Source organism: Myodes glareolus, chromosome 18 (assembly GCF_982192425.1).
Source record: "Myodes glareolus chromosome 18, mMyoGla1.1, whole genome shotgun sequence".
Lineage (NCBI taxonomy): Eukaryota > Metazoa > Chordata > Mammalia > Rodentia > Cricetidae > Myodes > Myodes glareolus.
The window spans coordinates 39,037,499-39,061,937 of record NC_142043.1 but is presented as its reverse complement, the minus strand read 5'-3'; the positions used below and the strand labels follow the sequence as shown (position 1 = coordinate 39,061,937).

The window sequence follows — 24,439 nt, the reverse complement described above, 5'->3', positions numbered from 1 at the left end:
TAAAATTTTGTGAAAAAAAAATGACATTTGTGTTCTTCTTTTCTCTTCCTCCTCCTCCTTGTCCCCCGCCTTCTCCTCCTCATTCCCTTCCTTCTCCTATTCCTCCTTCTCCTCCTTTTCCTCCTCCTTCTTCCTCACATTCCCCTCTCTACTCCTCTGCATTAGTTAACTTTTAGCATGCATATGTGCCACATCGACTTGGGCATATGTGCACACGGAGGTCAGAGTTTGACACTGAGTGCCCTGCTCAGTCGCCTTCCACTTTGTTTATTGACACAAGGTCTCAGGAAGAGAAACACCCGTGTCTTTTTTCAGGAGTCAGGTTTATGATGTAGAATGAAAGAGTCCCAGAGGAAAGGCTGGAGTTATTTCCTCAATATCTATTACTGTGACAGTGAAAATATCAGTTTAGCAGGACTGACGTGAGGAACTGATAACTAGTTAGAGGCCAACTGCCTGGCCTCTGCTGCATTAAAGGACTTTGGCCATTTGTACATTTTTATTTTTATTTTTATTTTCGAGACAGGGTTTCTCCGTAGTTTTTGGTGCCTGTCCTGGAACTAGCTCTTGTAGACCAGGCTGGCCTCGAACACACAAGGATCCACCTGACTCTGCCTCCCGAGTGCTGGGATTAAAGGCGAGCGCCACCACCGCCCGGCTCATTTGTACATTTTTAAAATAAAAAGATAATCAACTATCTCATAGAAAATGATCTCCATTGACTCTCTGTCCGGGGTTCCTTTCTTACCTCCACCGGGTACCACATCTCTTTCAAATATGCATAGTTTATACCCAAATTGTTTCTCCAGGACCCTGGGTAGTGTCTCCACAGCGAAAGTGTGTTCGTCTCCATTCTCAGGGTGACACGCTTTCAGATAAGACACAAAGGCGTCGTATGTTTTGCCATCTAGGGGACAAGGTGGACGCTTTTAATTCATGATTAAGAAAAGAATTTTAAGTAAAAACTTGTGTGAACGCCATATATAAAGAGGATAAAATTATTGGTTGGCAAATCTCAGCTGCATCCCAAGTAAACAATATTCTGAACATCTATTTAAGCATTTGCTTTGACACTCCCATCATGGAGAAGCGTGGGGGAATAGTAATCGGGACATTGAGGCATATGAAGACAATAAGATTCTAGATACTCCCAGAAAATCTTCGTTCCAGGATTGGGGAGTAAGTCACACTTTGGCTCGTTCATTTCATTCAACTCCATCACACCACAACAATCAAGTTTTACTTTCTAAAGACCCTTAAAGAGTAAAGTCAAAACAAAGGAAAATAAAGCAAGACACACAAGTGAAACTGAGACCACACCCCAGAGAGTGGGGGAAAAAAATCATAAGGATGCTTAGAACAAGATGCTAACAATGGAAAAAGAAATTTAAATGAGAGGATTGTGAAGTATATGGAAGAGTCTGGAATTGTGATTAAATCATAGTCTAACACACACACAAGCACGTGCGCGCAGACACACACACACACACACACACACACACACACACATACCCGTTGGGCGTCAAATGTCAAGAGAGAAACCTATAGTCTATTGAAAGCTTAACAGTGATCCTCAGGTGTGCTCCCATCGAATTCTTGATGACAGAGAAGAATTTAGATGGCTGAGAGAACAATGAAGAAGGAAACAGGTCGCCTAGCTAACAAAGACAATTCCTTCTCCCCACTGGGTAACTCAAAATGCATGTGATATCCTTTAAGTTTCATGCAGTCTATTGAGGAGACAGAGGAAACAAAGACAACTTGAGATGAATAAAAGCAGCAGAGTAACAGATGAAAGACCGTACGAAGCAGACTGTGAAAGAGGAGGGACCTCAGAGGCCACGCTTTCTGAACAAGGCACGTTTCGAGTGATGTCTTCACTAACGCTGCTGGTGTCGCTGGGGAAGCAGGGTGTGGATGTGCAATGGTTTCATCTCTGTCATGAAAATTTAGTAGATGGCCAAGGAGTTGGATCTGTACTGACTGACTTGAAAGGTAGACATGTTTGGTTCTTTTTACTGAAATAAGATGGGATGAAACAGATGCTTTTATAAGCCCCGCCCAACGGCCCCGCCCTATTTCTTCATGTTCAAGTTCACAAGACAATGCTTTCTCTTCCTGGCAAAAGCTTGATCAACTCTCCTCAAGTATTCTGCTCCGCCGATTTCAGTCAAGACCTATTGCTGATATAGAGCAAATGTTTGTGCAGAATTGCATGTGTGAGAAAACTTTGATAAAGATTACAGAATCATATGCTCCTCAAGGGTATCTTATTGTCTCTATATGCCCCAATGTCCTGATTATGATCCTCCAACCCTCTCCATGGTTGAGAGTCTTAAAGCGGATGCTTAAGATAGATGTTTAGAAAATTTCCCCTTTCCTAGCAGATATTCATTGCAAGTAGCTTCTTGGTTAGGGGTGGGATTTCGTGTCCCCTTCTCCTTCCCAGTGTTGCGTGGTTTGAAACTGTGCAGGTCTTATGTGTACTATGGCAGTGTCTGTGAGCTCACACGTTTATATAGATCAGTCCTGTTATGCCTGGAAGACACGCATGACTAAATCGTATCTTTGATCCCTAATTAATGAAGCTATCATTATATAAATGGCTATTTAGAATAACAATGAGTCAGTTGGACCAATATATGTGCATTACCTGATGTGTTTTAATTCTCTTTGGCTGATTGGTTCTTTACATCTCTTTTTATAAACCAACACCAAGCATACGCTTGGCTACCGCAGTGCTATAACTATTAAAAAGTTTTATTTTCTAGATACATCTTCATTTCTGCCATTGCCACAGGCTGTGCCTGTCTGTGCACTTCATGTTGAGTGGAGGTGCTTAGGGTGTGCTCCTGAGTACTTCTGTGTACTGCCACGCTAACGGTTAAAAGCATGAACTGGGAAAAATGACTGGGGTTGAAAAGATGACATAGGGTCTGTGAGTTCTTGTTGCTTTTGCTGAAAAACCTGGGTTCAATTCCCAGCGCTCCCATGGTGGTTGACAACCATCTAGAGTTCCATTTCCAAGAAATCTGATGCCCCCTTCTGACTTCTGCAGGCGCTTGCACACATGAGGTGTGTGTTCCGACACTCGGGGACCCGCACATCAAACAAAACCAATGCATTTAAGCAATTTTCAAAACACCAAAAAAGAATGTCCAAGTTGGGTCGAAAAATTTGACACAGGGAAAACAGTATGAAAAATCAGAAGGAAAAAGGGAACCCAAGGCCCATTCAAGTCCAAATGTTCATCTCTCTGAGCAGAGACCATGCAGAAAAGACCACATACTGACTGTCCACATGGCTGCCTCATTTCTGTCTAAAGTAAGATCAGACACCCAAACTGAGAGCCAATTTCCCTGTGCCTGCTAACTGCTAATAATAAACATTGTAAGTGTGAAAAATGATGATGTCATTCTACTATAATCTAAAATAATAAAATAAGTAAGTTTTAAAAATCCCAGAGGAGCGGATATGTGAATCATTTTGGATCATGAGGTCAAGGGGAGCTTTGTATGTATAATGCCCAGACTGGATACTAAAAAAATAAAGATATATTTGGGTCTCCCACATAGGCACACCACAACAAACAAAGACAGACAACAACACGGGGATATTTATTTTTCACACTATAGATACTAGATATAAATAGTGTAGTACCTGCAAACAAGAAGTATAAAAGAAAGCACAGTGACAGGATGGACCAAGAGTGGATGTGCTGAAAAAGGAGACACAAATAAATTTTAAATAAATGGAATGGTTGCTTGTGTTTTATAACATCATAAAATGAAATACAAATTGAAACTTCCCAGCCTCAAACCCTCATCTATCAAACTGGCAGAAATCCAAAAGTGTGGGTAACTAAACCAAGATTGCTTTTCTAAAGGCAGCATGTGGTAAGCATCCATGTCAGCAGTTTATTGGATGCAGTAGCGGATGGGGACCTTGTGGGAAGCAGAGACACGGGCAGGACAGGAAAAGGTTTCCTGCTGTATATTTACAAATTTTGAGTTTAACCTTTATAAAGGTTGTTTTTTTTCTATAAACACTCATAACACATGCACACATAAACAAAAGCAATGATTTAGGTTAACTTTTTAAAAACATAATTATCTTGAAATCTGGAGATTTCTCATCACTTTTGAAAATACTGAGACGCATACCCCAACAGACACAGTAGCAGCTAACAGCTGGTAGGTCTAGCAGACTAAACTTGAGGTTATTTGGCTTCTAACCCAGAGTTCTTCCAGGTAGATTAAACAGCCTCCTTTTTCCAGTGAAAATAATGAGAAAGGATAACAGAAAATTCAATGAAAAAAAAAACCTTTATGGAGTGTATAAAGTATGCAGTGGAGTGTGTGTAAACACAAACACATCAATAGCACAGGGTGTTTAGGAGGAGACAGCGTACAGACACGAACCACCAGAAGTAAAACATCTGGAAAGTCACAAACAAGCACAAGACTGCACAGTACCCATCATGGTGCTACATAGAGAGGAGCCCCTGACCCCAGACTGGAAACCTCTCTTACAGAATATCAGTGGTGTCATCAAAATTAGGTGAAGATTACTGTTCCGGTTTTAGGCACAAAAACATAGACTAGGATACCCAGTTTCACAGTATGTTACCTGTTAATGTCTCATCTCTTTCTGTCAAGCGTCTATAGAACAGAACCAAGTCGACTTTGTAAATGACACACAAAATCACCACACACACTACTGCCACAGAAACGAACACTGCCACGATGATTCCTCTCGTAAAGACGTGGCTCGGGATATCAGCCATTTCTGCAGGAAGAGAAAGAGAGAGAGAGAGAGAGAGAGAGAGAGAGAGAGAGAGAGAGAGAGAGAGAGAATCATAAATGAAAAGAAACATGGTCAGAATTTTCCCTCATCACATTGTGGTTGCCAGTTTCGCCTTTGGGTATCTGTCTCCCCGAGTGCTTCCATAGCCCCCTAGTTCCCCATGCTCCTTCTGGTAGCCTGCAGTGGGGATCTTTCTATTCCAACTTAGAAATGTGGGCAGGGCTACCCAGAGATGGGACATAAAAGCATGCCACTGAGCCCATCTGTATCTGTGGTATTTACATTTCTGAAGCAATAGTATGCTAGGGTGGGATGCAAAGGTCTCCGGAACGACTGCAGTTGGTGGGATGAGCAAACAGTGCATGGCCTTCATCTGGGGCACACTGGACAGAGAAGCCTGCGCTTCCAGTCTGACTCCATCAGATCCTTGCGGTTTCACACTCCTAATACATTCATGTGCAGAGTGAAAATAATGAATGAACCTAGTTGCTGATGAATGAGACACCCCACAGAGTGCTTAGCAGTGATTGGTACATAGCACTGGGCTTTAGGAAAATTCTAGACAATATGACCCTCTAGACAAATCATAGCCCTTGGATTGATTCAGTTTGTATTCACCATAGATAAACATGAAAGACCACAAAAGAGTAAAAAGAATAAAATAATTCTGAACAGCCATCCAAGGAGGTGGTGATGACCATACAACATCGAAACCTTCTAGGGTGGTAGGGGGTGGGGGTGGGGCTGGAGAGATGACTCAGTGGTTAAGGGTACTTGGTACCCTGGCAAAAGACCTGGGTCTGGTTCCTAGCATCTACATGGAGACTGACAACCATATATAACTCTAGTTCTGGGTGGGGGGAATCTGACTCCCCTTTCTGGCTTCTGGGGGCACTAGGCTCACAGATGGCATACGTGCTTACCACTCATACACATAAATAAAAATAAACAAATCTTCTTTGACCCTGAAAATTTTATTATATGGTAGTCACTTCATTGCCTCTTGAGACGAACATCATTTTACTGATTCACAATAAATGCCTTTATAATGATTCTAAGTGTTTCTGTTTACACAACGCTGCAGTGATTATCTACAAATATTCCCCTTATTCTCCTTCTTCTTTCTTTCTTTTTCTTTTTTGGCTTCTTTCCTGAGAAGAGGTACTAATGGTGTGGGACTTTCCACATCAGGTAGTATCAGCATGACTGAAACTTTTGCCCTCTTCTGTAACATACTTTTAGAGATAGTTATTCCAGTAAAACCAGCCATTCTATTAGGTATGATATTATGTGCATTTCAGAAGCTAATTCTTAGAAGTCATACCCGGGGGTTCCTACAACACTGAAAAATCTATGGGTTCCTGATGCACCAGTCATAGGAAGATCCCACTCTCCAGGTGACATTTATAAATTAAGAGGAGAAATGAGAGGCAGCTGCTTCTGGCGCAGGGACAGACTGGTCCTAAGGATGTGAGAGGCGTCTAGGGTTGAGCAGTGCCCAGGAAATACAAACATTGCGTTAGGTAACTGAAGCTGCAGGTTGGAGTGCCTCTACTTCACAAACACACAGACCACATAACTGGTGCTCACGAGACAAGAGGGGACAATGGAGGCAATCCCCGTGAAACGGAAGCACGTGGATCTAGACCTACAAGCTGGGGGACTTGTCGCCTTCTCTGGTTCTGTGACCTTAGATAGGTTCCTTCCTTCCTTCCTTCCTTCCTTCCTTCCTTCCTTCCTTCCTTCCTTCCTTCCTTCCTTCCTTTCTTTTTTCTTTCTTACTCTCTTTCTTCTTTCTTTCTTTTTTCTTTCTTTCTCTCTTTCTTTCTTTCTTTCTTTCTTTCTTTCTTTCTTTCTTTCTTTCTTTCTTTTTTTCTTTAAATCTCAGTCCCCCCTCTCTCCTCTCTTCCCACTCCCCCTATCCCCCATCTTCTCCTCAGAGAGGGTGAGACTGCCCCTGGGAAGTCATTAAAGTCTGTCTGTCCCGTCATCTCCTTTGATGGGTTTCTTCACCCAGGAAAGCTTGTTATGGAGACTGGGTGAAATTCCAGAGAGCTAGCAAAGGCTGTCAAGTCCAGAAGGGCAATGCATCTCTTACTTTTTCTCACCAACATGAAGCTTTTGGTGTCTGTGGCTTCCTCGTTGGTCACCGTGCAATTGTATAAAACGTTGAGATTCGTTTCAGCAACATTCCGAATTCTCAATTTTTTAAAGGCATGCAGTTTGCCCTCAGAAGTCCTGTAAGGTAAGCAAATAGTTGATCAACAGGCTTTGTTCATGACCTGTAGATCTACTCAGGAGAATTTCTAAGTCTAAAATATTTAAAGGAAGCATCAGCTATGTCTTACACTTCTGGTGTGAATTAAAATTAGCCTCCCCACTCTTCCAAGGAGCAGCAGAAATTACAGGATCTCTCTCTCTCTCTCTCTCTCTCTCTCTCTCTCTCTCTCTCTCTTCTCTCTCTCTCTGCTGTTTCTCCCTCCTAACTCCTTGGACTTCAGCCTACAATGTCACCTCCTCCAACTATGACCGTTCATTTTTGTATTCTGAATCTATCATTGCTATAAATGAATTCTTGGGCAGTTGGACTCAATGAAGAAAAGTTTGCTTAGCTCACAGTCAAAAGGCATAACTGAGGCTTTGGCAGGGCCCCTGAGCTACATCATATCATGGCAGCAGCATCTATGTATTTATGGATGGTCTCTCTCCCATGCTATAAAGCCATCAATTCTGAGGCAATCACAGGAACTTCCCTGCTGTGGCGATTTAAATAAGAACAGCCCTCATGCATGCAAAATGGGCTCATAGATTTGAATAGTTAGTGGGTCACCAGGGAGTGGCACTATTTGAAAGGAGGTGTGGCCTTGTGGAAGGAAGCCTGTTATTGGGGGTGGGCTTTTAGGTTTCAAAGAGAGTTCATTCCAAACCCAGAGTTTCTCTCTTCCTGCTCCCTGCAGATCTTGATGGAGAACTCTCAGCTACTTTTCCAGCACCTGTCTCCCTGTATGTCCCTGTATGTCTCCCTGTATGTCCCTGTATGTCTCCCTGTATGCCCCCATGCTCCCTGCCATGAGGATAATGGACTAAACCTTTGAGATTGTAAGCAAGCCTCAAATAAATATTTTTTTAATATGTAAGAGTTGCCATGACCATGGTGTCTCTTCACAGCAATAGAACACTGACCAAGACAACTATCTAATGCAGTTTAACTTTGTTTTGAAGGATCCACCCTCTTAATGACACATTTTGTTTAATCTTCCATTCTCAATACATTTGGAAGACACTGGGGGTCAGACTCCTGTAGAAATTTAGGATATGACATATCACATCTGAACTACATCAACTGCGCGTTGCTCGGTGGTTCAGAGAACGGACTGTTCTTGCATAAGGCCTGAATTTGATTATGGATGCCATTTTTGCTTTGGTGACAATAAGAGTAAGGCACTTGACATAGTTTTCAAACTTCAAGAAACTATGGTTCCATTTGATTGCTCTTTTAGAAGGAGCTTGGTGACTTAGAGCCTGACCAAGTAGTACCTTGGTAAGGTGGTGTTAAAATTCCTCACCAGCATTGCTATGAGCCTTCATTTTCAAGAGATCCGTACAACAAAAGTATGCGTGATCTGTCACCATGGTAATAATAATAATAAACAAATTATAATTACATTTAAGGCTTAAACATTCCATCAGCCACCCAGGAACCCAGCCTCTTTTCTGTTGTGTGCACATGTGAATTTCTATAGCATGCACACGGCACCTCTTACATGTCACATACGCATACCAAGTTGTCATGTTCATGTCTTCATGCACATTAGGGTTTGACCTGTCTTCTTTCCTGACGCTCCAATAAAACAGGTCATTTTTATTTAGTAAAGCAGTGCAGTTAAGTTCCACCTCTTCTCCTAGGTAGAAATTGACAGACTCAGTTTTGAATTTAGAAACTCGGTAGAAGTTTCAAATACAATCAGTGTGTGATAATTGAATGTAAAATCGTACCATATCCAGAAAAAAAATGTGAAAGAGATGCTTCATTTTAAAAAACACAATAAAGGGGAAGAATTCTATAGCAAAGACTAGTCATCACCAAGTAATGAACTGACTTCTAAATATCCACTTTTAAATCAATTATTAAAATTTAGGGGGTCAGAGCAATTTTTTCAATCTTCAATTTGGTAGACAGTGTCAAGCCAGTGTCTCTCTTGAACTACTCGGAAAACAAAATAGGTTTACCAAATGAAGCAATTACAATAAATAATAAATAAATAAATAAGAAGGCGTTGGAGCGCAGGGGAAAGAATGAGAGAGAAACGGTGAAATTGAAAATCTGGTTAGGAAAGGTCCCGTGCAGGTAAGTAACCACGAGCGGCCGTCTCCTCTAGAAGGAGCATCTTGGAGTTGAAATGAGCAGGAGTCTCATGAATCAGAGAGTTCAGTCCACTGGGTCTGCGGGCAGCTGCACAGCCCACGAAAATCTCAGTAAGAGAGTGGAGAGCATGTGGCTGCAGAACTTGGTGATGTCTCCCACGGGCTCACGGGCCATAGGAGAGCAAGCGGTGCTCTACTAGGATGTCTTTAACTTTCTCCATGCACTGTTGCCGTACAGATAAGCCATTTTTGCAGTGACTTAAGCATATGGAACTAGTAAACAGACAGTAAATTAGACATTGACTGAATATAAGATATGAGGAAATGTGTTTTAGTGATTCTTTGTTAAACACATAATTTTATCACTTGTTATGGACAAAAGCAAATCTGCAAGCCAATGAGTGGTGTGGTTGCTAGGATTTTATGTGAGGAATTACCTACTGGCTGAATGATTGGTGATTCACAATGTGGAACATCTTCAGTGTTATTTAGACATGTTCAAATTATGATTTCATAACCATCAATACTGAGACCACTTTACATAAATAGGTTAAAAAAAATGGCACAAGTATATTTAAGGTCATTTCAGAACTTCTATCCTGATCCCAAACTAAAATTCCCCTAACAGTTTTTTTTTAATAAAATTCAAGTCTGCAACTCAAAACAGCCAATTTTAAAACAAAACACTGACACAACACAGTCCAAGGGTTCAGTGATTTGATACAAAACTTAAAGGTTTTTGTTTTCTGTCATTAAACTATTGTTCTTCTACAGACCAGAAAGCTTCATAGGCACAGTAAAGCATGCACCTCCTAACTAGCACACCCAAGTCTTAAACCTAGAATGAAGAAAGTCAGTCTTCTCCCATGGCAATACGTGGGAAGTAGGTATGGCCAGTGTGAAGTGTGCGTGTGTGTGTGTGTATGTGTGTGTGTGCATGTGTGTGCGTGTGTCTGTGTGTGTGTGCCTGTGTGTGTGTGGGCATGTGTGTGTGTGTGCGCGCGTGTGTGTGTGAACTGAGGCGGCAGTGAGGTGGCCCAGGACTGCTCTGGTGACTGCTCCTGGAGACATCATGCTGCCATGATGGAGACACTGGACTTAAAGTTTGCTGTCGTCATGTATTCAAAAACCTTTCACTTTTGCCAGATTTGTCATGGCCTCCACGCTCACTTATACAGTCCCCTACGTGGTCCTAACACCTTAAGAAGTTGTGTTCTAGCGGCAAACGTCTGCATCCAACATGACTGTGGTTTTCTCTCCAACCCCAGCTATTTCGATGCAAGGTGGATCAAATACAGCCCATCTGCCCCCAGCTGAGCTCTGAACAGACAGAGATAATTTTGAGATCCGAGGCCTGTGTGTCAGTTATTCAATCCATACCGTGGAGACAATATCCTTCTACCTTGGTTGGAGAATGTATCTCAAAAGCCCCAAAACATTTAGCTCAATATCTGGTTTGGCATATGCAAATTTATTCCATTCCTTCTTTGCTTTTATTTTTGGAAGAAGTTATCTAATTGTGTATACTAATTCTTAAGTGGTTCTCAACCTGTGGGTTGTAACTCCTACATATCAAATATTTACAGTACGATTCACAACAGAAGCAAAATTATAGTTATAAAGTAGCATTGAAAATAGTTTTATGGTTGGTGGACTCACCACAACATGAGGAACTGTATTGAAGGGTCTTGGTATTGAAAAAGTTGAGAACCAATTGTCTAGACAAATTCTAAAAGTATAGCCAGTTCTATCCATGGCCAAATATTTAAGCTACAGAACAATTTTGAATCTTATCTCCAGAGTATTATCACCAAATTTTCATATTTTGAAAGGTCAAGAGAGAAAATTAAAAAAAAAGAAAAAAGAAAAAAAACCCAGCCACAAATGGCATGGCAGAGACCCTAGTCTACAAACCATAGATAGGTTCACTGGCTTTTAAACAGATGTGTCATGCAACTGGTCTAAAAGTGGCAAGAGTCAAACAATGACATGTTTTTCCTCATTGTGTAATATTCTCAATAATGGCCCCACTTATAGATTCAGAAAACACACATTGTCAAACGTACCTAGATCGACTTCAACAGTGTCAAACTTTCGTCCCAAAATAGCTGGAGTGATTTTACTGTTCTCTGAAAGCAAAACAAAACAAAAACAGACATTGGAATTCCCTTGAGCTTATCTAGAACACACATCTATTGTACGTGGTCATCCCATGGAATAAAGACTCCAACACAGCACCTCTCCCTGCTCCATGATTATATTTTCTTTAGTATAAGTTACTGTAAGTCAACTGTGGTCCAAAAATGGTAAATAGAAAAAAACAAAACTTAGAATAACCAACTTGTCATTTTTAAATTGTATGCCACTGAAGTTTTCCATCCCACTCCATCCAAGCTAGGACCTGAATCGTCCCCTTGTTCATGGTACTCATGCATTATATACTATGAGTCCAGTCATCACGACATCACGGTACTTGTGTTCCAGTAACGGTTATTCTATTTCATCATGACCACAAAGCACAAAAGTAGTGACACTGACAAGTTTGCTTCAGCATATTTTATGTTTTATTATTAATTATTGTTGTTAATATTTTATTGCTTCTAATCTATAAACTAAATTTTCCTGCAGGCATGTATGTATGCAGAAACAGAGCATATATCAGGTCTGGTCCTCTCATGGGGTCAGGCACCCATTAAGTCTTGACTTTTATCTGTGGGCAATGGCAGTCATTGCTATATATTTACTTGTGCCATGCTTTTATTAATTGTTTTATTAACCCAGCTCAGATTACTGAAGCTTCATTTTCCTGGACTCATACGTTCACAGCACTGTTGAAAGCCCCTTCCATCTAGTATCCTTTGAAGTCACACATTGGCTTCTGCCCAGTGAAGTTAAAAGTCAGAGAAACATGCTCGTCCGGGGAGAGTACTGCCAGGTACTGAGAGGACCAAATGTTTAGGACATAGAAGGTGGACAGTCACTAGGAAATACCTTCCTGCTCTGTATCTCTTCCCTCTGTCTGCCTTCCTCATTCTCTCACTGATGTATTTAACAGAATATAGTAAGACAAGGAAGAGCCGTGTGAGGCACCATTCCCAGATACCAGTTCTACCCTTGAGGATGTAGAGTCTCCAGTCATAACCATGCCCTGGATGCCTTACCTGACTCTGTCTGACCCTGCTTTTCAAACCTGTAGATCCAGAACTACTGCCCTTCCTACTGATGCTTGGTTCTAACAAAAAGTATCCAAGCATCTCCTTAGCTCCCTTACTTAGGAAGAAACGTTTTGCTCAGAAATGTACACATTTATTGGGAACATAGCATGAAGATCCTTATGCCTACTGATCTCCAGAGAAACCAGGAATGTTAAGCACACAGGATTATCTTTCCAGTGGGGAAGATGAAAAACCTGTTCTCCCATCCAGAAAGTCAAGACTTAGAAATGATGAACAGCCTGGTGGTCTGTGTTATCTGTTGGGCCGGGCCATATCAAATTTTTACAACCAAGACCGGAGATGGCTAGCAATCTAAATGACCCTGACAGTCAGAGGTTCCCCAGGCTCTCACAAACAGGATCAGAGTATGGCTAATAGCCCAAATGACCTCTGTCTGTATGAACAAGACTAGAGCAGACCAGACCCTTTGGCCCTTAAGCTAGTACTGATAGCACACCTAGAAAGCATCTTCTTGGAAAAAAAATGACATGGGTTGCGTTTCAATGTAATTACACTTCCTTGTGCAATGCGGATTGCATTACACCAGGAAACTTTTCCCCAAATCATACTGGGCTGAAATACATTGGGGAGAGGAGCCTGTTATTAAACTCCCCAAAGAGGCCTGACCCAGGTTGAGGAAGACAATCTGCACCAGGTTTTCATTCTTATCTTTTCGTGAGGTTCACTTCCCTGTATGACACGTGCAGGGACCCCTGTCACACTGTGTTAACGTGCATGGCCTAGAGTATCTGATAACCAGAGAGCCCCAAAAGCCACCACTGGCTCATGGTCCGAGGAAGCCCGAGGCAGAAAGATGCTAATCATTTGTCCAAAGTCACAACATCACCGAATCTATGAGGAAGAACGAACGAGATGTTCCAACTAGAGCAAAAAGTGCTGTGTGTTAATGACGAAGCTTCTTGTCACTTCTTCAAGGAAGAAAAGGAAAAGTAGCAAAGGTGGATCAGAAAAAGAATAGGTGAGAATGCCAAAGAACTAGAAGGCACACAAATTATATATGTATATGTAGTATATCATGTATAAGTATATGCATGCAAACTGTGGTTGAGGAATTAAGACAAGTGATCACAAACAGATTGCAGGGTTTTTGGAAATGAAAAATTGAGGCATGGGATTCCTAGGTTGTAGCTTTGTCAGGCACAACCATCCTCAGCAAAGTTAAGGCATCCTAGTACTTGGATCTAGTTGGAAAATCCCCCATAAAATTCAAATGGAAATGTAGTTGCTCTGGTAACAGTGTTAATAGAGAGGCAGGTTACAGGTGGTTACATCATGAAAGTTCCTCCCTCATTAACCAGTTAATGACAATATTGCCAAAATGGGTTAGTTGTTATGGGAGTGGGTTCCTGATTAAAAGGCTAAGACCAGCCCAGGCTTTTTGCCTCACACAATCATTTACACTCCAGTTAAATGATGATGCAGCATGGAGGTCTTCTTAGGGGCATGGAGGCTGCTCAGTGGGTGGGAGTACTTAATGTGCTAAAATGAAACCTGGGTTTGAATCTCTAAAAGCATGACTGTATGTGTCTGTAACCCCACCACTCGGAGAAAGAGACAGGCAGATCTCGAAAGCTCCGTGACCAATTAGGCTACCCATATTAGTACTGTCCTTATTTGGCTAAAGATCCTGTCTCAAGGCAATGGGCATGGTGATAGAGAAAGACATCCAATGTTCCGAACCACACAGCGCATAATAAATATACACTCACAGGTGGCCCCTTGGTCTGGGATTTTCCAGAACTGAGAGCCAAATAAACTTCTATGGTTTATAATTTGCTCAGTCTGTGGCACTCTGTTCTGGCAGAAGAATATGGCCAAAGAATTTTGTAGCTGTGATTGCTTAAGAACTTGGAGAAAGGGAAGTTGTCTTGCACTACCCCAGTGAGCTGCTAATGTGTCCTCATAAGAAAGTCAGAAAGGTTAGACTCAGGGAAATACATGTAAATTATGGAATGGTAGGAAAAGAAGAGAAAGGGGATGATGAGGAAATAGACAAGAGGAGGAGGAGGAGGAGAAGGAGAAGAAGAGGAGGAGAAGGAGAAGAAGAAGAAGAAGAAGAAGAAGAAGAAGAAGAAGAAGAAGAGGAGGAGGAGGAGGAGGAGGAGGAGGAGGAGGAGGAGGAGGAGGAGGAGGAGGAGGAGGAGGAAGAGGAAGAGGAAGAAGAAGAAGAAGAAGAAGAAGAAGAAGAAGAAGAAGAAGAAGAAGAAGAAGAAGAAGAAGAAGAAGAAGAAGAGCAGGATAAGAGCAGAAGGAGAAGAAGAAGAAGAAGAAAAATAATGAGAAGAAGAAGGAAAAAAGACTGGCAGAGAGTGTGCTTTTTGTTTTAAAGATGAAGTATAATATAGACAGTCTCCAGATACTGACAAATGGCAGAGAAATAGCTTCTCCCCCATACTCTCCAAAACTATACAATGCTGCTGAACCCTTGACTTCAGCCCAGTGAATGTATTCAGACAGGCGCCCTCCAGATCTCTAAGTCTAGGTGTGTTCAGGACACTAAGTCTAGGGATGTCCCGCAAGCACAGCACACAGGCAGCAATGTAAGCATCAGGTGAAGTGCTGGAGAAAGATGTCACTAGAGCAGATGTGTTGGAGCAATCTGGTCAAACGTGTCATCCAGATAGGCTTTCTGGTTTACTGGAATGATGGTGGAGAAAGTCATAATTATGGTCATGGTCCTACCACAGATCTACAAACACCTGGAGGCACTTTCACACAGGAAGGGGACAGACATTCTGCGAAGGTTTTGAAAGCCGATGAAGAGCAGTCAGTAAAAGCTAAAGAAGGCAAAACAGACTCTCAGGTATTGAAATCTGTACGTGGCTGTGTTGTGACTTGGTAATTTCCCTGTACGTTCCCAAGAAGGTACTGATGTAGAGTTATATTGGCTGTGCCGTCTGAAGGATATCTCCATGCGGTGTGGTTCAATTAAATTACCTCACAAGTCACTGTCACAATAGAATTCTAGGCCTTTGTGTGGCCTCTGGGCTCCGGGCAATTCATGAATGCCAAGTTCCCCCTCCAACTGGTACTCTGTGACCTGGCTTTGCCACTCAGGTGTTGCTCTCTCTATGTGTTCTGCCCCTTCGTGACGTTGTCCCTCCAAGACCCACATCTGGCAAAGCCTTTAACATTTGTCTTTCCTTCCACTACCCGTCACATCCTTCGGCCTCTCTGACAACCTCTCACACGGCTGCAGCGTTCGTGCTAGTGGCCCTCCGGATCGTTACAAAACTCCGTGAGCACTCTGGATTCGTCGCTGTGGCACGTTCTCTCATGTCCTCTGCCTCTCAACATTCAGTACAGCTCATTGAAGAGAGCCACCGATAAATATTTGTGACCCCAGTAAATATTTGCTAACAGCAAAAATGGAAGCCTAACAAGATTCTACAATTGACGCGAAGTCTAAACAAGAATGGGCTGACTTAAAAGGTCCACCCAGGGACTTTCATCAGCGGCTAAGAATATATGGTTTTAGTCAGTTTGATGGGAGCCCAAAATAAAGGTTTTAAACCTAAGATTTGAAGTAGGTATATATTCTGTTGGGAGATATTCAATCACACTGTGAGCCCTGAATTTGCATTTGAGTTAATTAAATAAAAATAACTTTGGGACAGGAGGATGCATAAGCAATTAGTTGACAGCAAGTCGTTATAGAGCCTTAGAGGGCATCTGGGGGGGGGGGAGAGAGAGAGAGAGAGAGAGAGAGAGTAGTAGGTTGGGGTTTGAGATGGCATAGGTTTTTCTGGTTTGGCGAAGTGGAAGGAAGGGTCTTCACTGGATGCCAACAAGGAGAGACGGCAAGGTAATCGCTCCACAGCCTCTCTGAACTCACAGGTTTTCACCCAAGCCTTTGACTCTCGAGTTCTATTCATAATTAGAATGATAGAGATTTAGTTAAAGCTGCCTTTAAGTGGCAGCGATTTGGCTGGTGCCTGCAGGAGCAGAATTCTCACTGGTTGTCCCATGAGCAGCCCAGCCGCTGCTAGAGAAGCAGGCTGGTAACTGGAGTTTCTGGCTGAGGTAGCATTAAATTAAAGTGCAACCACTGCGCCAAAGTTAAAACAACAGTATTCTTAACCTCAAGGTACCCTCTCCATCCCCGAGTAACTTCACAGTGAAAGAAAGCGTCTGCTTTCCTCATATGCATTCACTTCTTCCAAAAACTTTCTCTTACCTTCAGTAACAGTTATATTGAAGGTCTCGGTGATGTTGTACTGTTTCCCATTATGGTGGACAGAAAACACGCAAGAGTAATAACCCTCATCTTCAAAGTCAGCATCCTTCTTGATCTCTGGGGGTTTTATTTCCTTACAGTTCTGGGTTTTTAAAGGCAAGTTAAAACACTTCAAGTCAGTAAAGGCAGTATTCTCGTTGCAGTCCTTCACATTTCTAAATCTTATGATCTTTAAGGATAAGGGGAAACAGAACAGAAAACCAGCAACCCGCAAGTGCGTGTCCCAGCAACTCACCTCCTTCTCCTGGAGCAGCGAAGTGCCCCGCTATCATCACTGCCACTACTGAAGAGTTGTGGCATCACCACTATTGTCATTTTATCTTAATCTATTGCTCACACACACACAAAGAGAGAGAGACAGAAACAGAGACGAAATACTTGAACAACAAAAAGTCCTGCTTAGGTGAAGAATGTCCTAAGCTCTACTGCATGACACTTTGGGTCCAATTCTGTGTGGAAGGGTATGGGCCATGGGAATGTGGACAGAATGACCCAGAAAACTGAGTAGATGTTGCCCACTCCTGATTCTTAATGTCCTGTACCAAAGGGCATAGATGGCCAAATTCATCGACATACTTCACTCTTTCTGTTTCTCCCACAAATATCATAGAAATCAACAATAACAATAATAAAGCCACTGTCTGCAAACTAGCCCTCCGTCACCCACTGATAGGTCCTGTCAAGTGTAAGGGCTGTGAGGAAAGGAAGCTGACCGACTAACTCCGGCCGTGTGACATAGTTCCTCCACGTGCCTGACAAGGGGAACTGAATGCCCACAGACTTCGCCTCGTGCTGACCACTGCTGGTGGCCTCCGGAGCAAGGCCCAAGCAGTTATCCAAATGTTCTTGCAAAGTACCCATGTGTACCTCATGCCAGGAAAGTGCTTCTGAATATAAGGAGAATTGTATAAACTGAAGCAAACTCTTTCTGTCATAGACAAAATGCCAGAAAGCCTTCATTTTCCACTCCAATTAGGCCTTTTCTGACTAAGCTGTCTAGTACCAGTCCCCTCAGGAAAGTCATGGATTCTTCATGTAACTACCCACGTTACAGCTGTTCAGTCATGAACAGAGTCAGATCATACCTCTTCTAAATTTAGTTATCTGTATTTTGGGGCTTTCTAAAACCCACTAACCAAGCCTCCCTAATTTACATGTACTGCACCGTGTGTATACTAGACAGCAAGAGAAGGCAAGTCAACCCAAGACTGAGTTATATATTTAGTAAGTATTTCAGATAAGAAGTCTCCTTGAAAACTCACACGGAAACACTGTGACAGCAACAACGACATGCATACTTCAGGGGACTCGTTAATGGCTCAGCTTCCCCAAGATCCCCCGTCCAGTTTTTTGACGGGGTCAGCAGCTCAGGTCTGCTCTTCCACAGACATGATACGTCATGTCACACGTGTGTACACATGTGAATGGAAACACCGTTTTCTACATGATAAATATGAGACAGAAGGGTGACTAGCTTCTCCACAGCAGCTTTGAAAGAAACTCTTACAGCCCGGTAAGAAAAAGGCCCACCGATGAAGCAAACAGAAAAGGTACAGGCGATCCACAAAGGAAGTCCTACTAGGCTACAATTCACACATTTCACTCACCATTCTTAAGAGAACAATAGGAAGAAATGCTGCGTTTCTGAAATGTTTGCTGTCAAATTTTTAACTTTCTCAAAGTATTGTTTCCCGTGTTGGGAAGGTGTAAGGAAGAGAGGGGGGCAGAGTTGTCTAATGTGTATCAAAAACTGATCAGTTAACCTCCCCCTGGCTCAGTAATCCTACATCTAGGGATTTTCCCGAAGGGTTAATCATATACGCACCCAAAGATTTATGCGAATATATATCATTCATTAAAGTCTGTGAATAACAGTAGGACACAGGACACTCACATATGTCTAATCACAAGGAGCTCAGGGAGTTTAAGCCGGATCCATACAAAACACATTCCCTGTTTGAAAGAAAGCTGTTCACTGGTATGGGTGAATAATCACATCGTTTTAATTAGGAAGGAAAAGACCAGTGAACAAGCAACTTTTAAGGATGGATGTTTCTCTTGGTAAAGAAACAAACACAGCTGTGGGAATAGGAGTGATTTTTCACTTCACTTTTTTTTGATTTCCTGTCTTCCTGCTTTATAAAACAAATATATGTATTCTGAAAACACATGCAATTGTCTTTCAGCATTTTGAATGGGTGTGGCAAAAGAAAATGAAAAACTCTAAACCAGCATTCCCAGAACTTTATTTCTTTTTAATAGAAGGGAAAAGAAGGAGAGGCAGAAGAGAAGAAGCCACCATCATGTCCTCAATACCTACTACAATACAGGACGGCTACTGTGCTACACACATTGCTTAAATTGGCACTTGACAATAGCCATATGGGACAGTTTCTCACACAGGCCAAGTAAGCCATGGGGAGGTAGACCACTTGTTTTTGACGAGGGCAAAGTGTTCCACTGTCTTTCTATCCTCCATGTGGATTTTTTTTTCTTTCCTTTCGAGTTTTAAGTGAAAATTCTTTCAACTTGTTACCTTATACAATGAAATGTTGTTGATCAGTTCATCGTAGTTAGAATTTTTACATTTTATACCGAAAGATTTCTTGACTTCCACGTATCTGTTTTTCAAAAGTTCTTCAGAAAAGCAGCTGTGTTCATTTCTTTTGATGACAGTTAGGGTCCAATTTCGACGATCATTTCTATGAAACAGGGATTTTGTGGTTACTAGCGAGATTCTGCAACTACCTCCATTCTTCCAGTTTTACCCTAATTTCTATATGAAGAGATTTATTCACTGAGATGCAAACTTTTCTCTGCCACCCCTTGGCTCAGATCAGAGAGTTTACAACTGTCATCGGGTGAAAGATTCCACTCCAGACCAGTCTAGGAACATACACACATCATCACAACACACACAGCACATGTGCACACCACAAACATACACCACACAAACATACCAAATATACCACATACAGTCATCCATATGGCATGGATAGTAGAGGAATAAATGGTTTAAACTTTATCTTCAGTGCTGGACAGATTCAGAGACTCACAGGCCAGGAGGGAAGGGTGGCTTTAGTCAAGAGAACTGCGGACCTTAACTCCTGAACGTGTGTGCATATGTACTGTGCTGAACGTGTGTGCATATGCACTGTGTCTTCTGTTTCTCAAGGTGGTTTATTCCATGATCTTTCTCCTTACTGTTGAATAAACCGGAGTTTGGCCCGGCCTTTGCACAACTGAACAAGGGTGAACTTCATTCAGTATCTCTTTTGTCTGTGATTTCTCTTCTCAGAAATCAGCCATCTTGATAAATGGATTGTCTTTAAACAACAGTGTTTTTTTTTAAAAAAAAAAAAAAAAAGTAAAACCCTTTGCAATTGTGTGCTTATTTACACCATACTAGGGACATCTGTCCACATCCTAAAAAACAGTAAGCGTGTTGCTAAACTGTCCTGTGACCTGGGAAATATATTTACACCTGGGCTTTCCCAGGTCCCCTTTACATCTACAAGGAGCTGGATGGAAGAGAATGAAGAGTTCTGTTGCTCACTGACTGCCAGATACTTTACAATGTGTGGATCCAGGAGAGACTGACCATTTCCCTCAAGTTCACGTAAGAAAGTCAAGGATTCAACCAACCAAATAACTTGTCCCGTGGTCGTGTGTGTGTGTGTGTGTGTGTGTGTGTGTGTGTGTGTGTGTTGGAGGAGGCTGCTTGTTCATTCCCGGCTGCCCAGACCCAAACTAATTGCACAGAAAACTGTATATCACTGCATTGCCAATAGCTTAAGCATCTTTCTAGCTAAATTTTGCATCTTAAATTAACCCATTTCTATTAATCTGTGCATCACCACGAGGTTTGTGATTTACCAGTAAAGTTCCCCAGTGTCTGTCTCCTTAGGTGGCAGCTCCATGGCGTCTCCTTGACTCTGCCTACTTTCTTTCTATATCTCTGTTCGGATTTCCCGCCTGGCTTTACTCTACTAAGCCTTGGCAGAAACAGCTTCTTTAATAATCAAGGGTAATAAAACATATTCATAGCCTACAGAGGGGAATTTCACATAGTGTGTGTGTGTGTGTGTGTGTGTGTGTTATTGTTGTTGTTGTTGCTGCTGCTGCTGCTGCTGCTGTTGCTGCTGCTGTTGTACTGGATGGGACCAGGATATAAGTGCACATTGGGGCAGGAGTGGCTGATATAATACTACATTTTCACATTCTATGCAGCCTTGCACTTTGCCTTTTGTTGAACATAGAGAAAACCAGGCAGGGCTGGAGAGGGTAACCAACTGATCTTCAAGGGGGCTCAGGTTCCCATTGGCAGAATCTTCTTCTTAAGATTCCTCTTGGCAGTTCACACTTAATTCTCAATGCCTAACACTCGGCAGATCTTGACAGTGCCTGCCATGTGTGGGAACCCCTTAGAAATGCTGAGCCAAGCAACGCTCTGCCCTTGCTGCCAAAGAATGAGCTCAAGGATTGATATGAAGTTGGGACCAAGGGAGCCAACATCTAGGATCCCCACTTCCTTACAGCCTATGCCCATGGAACAATGTTCAATGTCACTCTGATTATAGTGGCCCCTCTGGCTGAGTGCCGTGTGGGTTTTAAAAAGAATAAAACAGCTTCAGGCTGATTGCTTAGTTGTAGAGCACTTGCTTCACATGTACACAATGTACCAACAGCAGCAAGCTACAACAAGATGAGAGAAGAAGAGAGGGAGAGAAGAGAGGCAGGAGGGAAGGAGGAACTAAAAGAGGGAGGACTGCTATTTTCTTCTCCCTGGCTCCAAGATAAGCTTTCTGTGCATCCACCTCGGGCTCCTTTCCCCATTTCTCCACCTCCTCCACAGAAGCATCTTTCTTCTGTTTGATTTTCCTTCTAAGCTGATTTTCTGCCCCCTTTAAAAAGTTTTCATTCTAAAATTCTGTGTGTGCCTGTGCATAGGCAAGCATAGGGGTCTGCACAGCCCAGAAGAGGGCATTGGTACTTGAAGCTAGAGTGACGGGAGGTTATGAGTCACCCAACATGGTGCTGGAAACCGAATTCAGGTCTTCCGCAAGAGCTGTGCATTTTTTTTAGCCACTAAGCTCTTCTCTTCTCTCTCTCTCTCTCTCTCTCTCTCTCTCTCTCTCTCTCTCTCTTTCCTTTCCTCCCTTCCTCCCTCTTTCCAGCCTCCAGTGCTCTCAAAAACACCAGGCCATTTCCTCCACTCTGATTGCCTTCTTGAAATATGACGCAGACAAGGGGTTCTTCTTCTACCTGTACTGTATCTGAAGATGTTCAAGGTACCGACTTCCATGTGAAAGCTCACTTACAGTCAACGCCACTGGCAAAGCTGCTCCCTTGCCATCGGGTCATATTTGTCCCACCCCACCTTCCAGCATCCTTCAGGCATTGTCTTTGAACTCTTCGGAGCCTCGTTGGGTCTCTCTGCTGCTCCCTCAATCTTCCCTCATTCTGATAGCTTGCCCTTCTGTTGCTTCCTAACCCAGTCTGTCTTCTCTGCCCTCGACATTAGAAAAATCAAGAGCAAACACCTTCTGCCTCCATCTACTCCCCAGGATGACCACAGGTGCCTCTTTCCCTCAAATGACACTGTCCACTGTAGCCAGAATACTCATGTCTTTAAGTCATGTCTATACAGCTTGGACAGTGAGGACACAGGTTGTTTCTCTTCTCCATTCATCTTTAACTTGCTCTAGAAAGATCCAGTTGTGATCGATTTATTATAATTATCTCTCTTAAAATGTCGTAAGAACTGCACTGCTTCAAAAAACAACAACAGTCCTTCGACTTGTTTCTGAGGCTCAGAAGTTTCTGTGTCTAATAGACAGCTATGACCTCATTTTGTGAAAAACCACAGGAGCGAGAAAGAGGCTTTGCCGCGAAATCTCACTTCTCTCTCTAAGGCTCACTGATAATGATCAGGAGTCACCCTAGAATAGAGATTTCTTAAAGAAATCTGCTACTTCTCACGGCACAGTGGGCACCGCCCAGCGAGCCTAAGTGAGTTTTCACAGGTCAGTGGCAAATCTTTATAAATAAGAGGTATGTACCTACCCATGTAGCATGTACCTCCGTGTGAAAAGTCTCACTGACGTTGGCTACTAGTTTGTGGCTGGGCGACAACTATACCTTTCCCCCCAATAACCTGCTTCTTGTTTCCCAGTAACCTCTGAAAGCTAGACTAGGATTATTTCATAAACCCTACCCTTTCTCTGAAGCCTGAGGAGGCATGTGGGAAGCTGCCCTTGTAGCTCCTTTCTCAAGTGCCAATTATTCTTAGACAGAACTTTAAAATCCACCGGAATTCCACCTTATCATTAACAAGGAACCCCCTAAAAGGAAATCTCATTTATCATTCATTGAGATCACTAAGAAGATAAATGTAGGTGAATATAGAGTGACCAGCTCAATTTTTCTGCAACCATATATTTGTTTCCTGTTGAAGCAAAAACAGGGGAGGAAAGAAATGCATGGGTTATCTGAGTTTACAGATTTGGGTGGCTGAGCCAAAAGCCAAGAGTCCTAGGAAATATGCCGAAACAAAATGGCTTACTCACCCCACTAGGGAAAAGTATGTTCCATTGTCTTCCAGCTCCACTGGCCAGAATTCCAAATAGTGACTCCACAAAGTAATTCTGGGGGAGCTTTCAGTGTTCAGCTCGACATATCCATTGGAAGCAAGGACTCGGAACCATCTTATGGCGGCTGTTTCGTTCTTGTGCACAGCTGAAGCTCGGCCACAGTGTGTCAGATAAAAAGGCTCTCCTTCTAACGCGTGCCTTTGCGGGCGGAAGATGCATTTTCCTACAGCAGATTAACCAAGGAAAGGGAGATAAAACAGGACAAAAATGATTTTCCTCACCCTTCCGGTATAGAAGTAAGATTGGTGAGAAGGCTACAAGAAATCTCAGCATCACATTCCGGTACTGGCTTCTGTCTGAAAAAAAGTCCTACCGGAGATAAGACATTTTGGGAACAAAGGTGAAGATGAAACTGATGGCTTCTCCTGGACGGAAAGCTAACTGCAAGAGCGTAACCGGCCCTTATTCAAGACAATGCACCGTAGCCACATCGTTAAAGGTATGACATTAGCCGGGCAGCGGCGGTAGCACACTCCTTTAATTGCAGCACTCGGAAGGCAGAGGCCGGTAGGTCTCTATGAGCTCGAGGCCAGCTTGGTCTACAAGAGCTCGTTCCAGAACAGGCGCCAAACAACTTTCTTTTAAGGAAAGACACAGAAGTCATCGCATAACCACATTGCCCCAAAATGTCACCACTGTGGATGCTCCATGAACAAGACAAGAAGTCTATATGTGCATCCTTCATCTATATCACGACCAGCCTCGTGTTTCTTGTGCCCAAGCCGTCTGCCTACTTACTTCTAGGAAGGTTTGGGAGACACAGCAGAACTCTTGGGTAGCTAAGACCCCGCAGCATGCTTCCATGTGTAACCATAGAACCAACGGAGGCGGCCCATTCCCATTACAGGGTCTCTTTCTCCTTCCGTCTCCATTTCTCAGCTCAGATCCTGCTCTTAAAAGATTGGTCTACTTTTTTTCTTCCCATCTCCACAGGGTGGACCTCCATTCTCAATTGGAATTGTCGAACCCTTCTCCACCCCCTGCCCTCTTGGTCTCAAATGCCCCTAATCTTTATTTAGAAAATTGCAATCTCTTAAGTAAACGGATTATTTCCTTGCGACTACATACAAAACGCTGTGTCTGTCGTTAGGGCTTCTTGCTCAGATTGACGTTCTGGCTTTAACTTAACGCTAGCTAACCAC

At 42.7% G+C, this 24,439-nt stretch overlaps 1 protein-coding gene across 2 annotated transcripts in view; it reads right to left on the bottom strand.

The window, feature by feature from the left end:
* The window catches only part of Il18r1 (interleukin 18 receptor 1), a 35,080-nt gene that overhangs the window by 2,601 nt on the left and 8,040 nt on the right, over positions 1-24,439 (bottom strand). For both annotated transcript variants that reach the window (XM_087898107.1, XM_087898106.1), the window contains exons 4-11: positions 23,214-23,460; positions 19,181-19,346; positions 16,585-16,726; positions 11,242-11,300; positions 8,588-8,712; positions 6,905-7,044; positions 4,630-4,788; positions 749-907 (exon numbers count right to left, since the gene is read on the bottom strand). In XM_087898107.1, the coding sequence (XP_087754233.1) occupies positions 749-907; positions 4,630-4,788; positions 6,905-7,044; positions 8,588-8,712; positions 11,242-11,300; positions 16,585-16,726; positions 19,181-19,346; positions 23,214-23,460 (1,197 nt within the window). The remainder of the gene's footprint in view (positions 1-748; positions 908-4,629; positions 4,789-6,904; positions 7,045-8,587; positions 8,713-11,241; positions 11,301-16,584; positions 16,727-19,180; positions 19,347-23,213; positions 23,461-24,439) is intronic.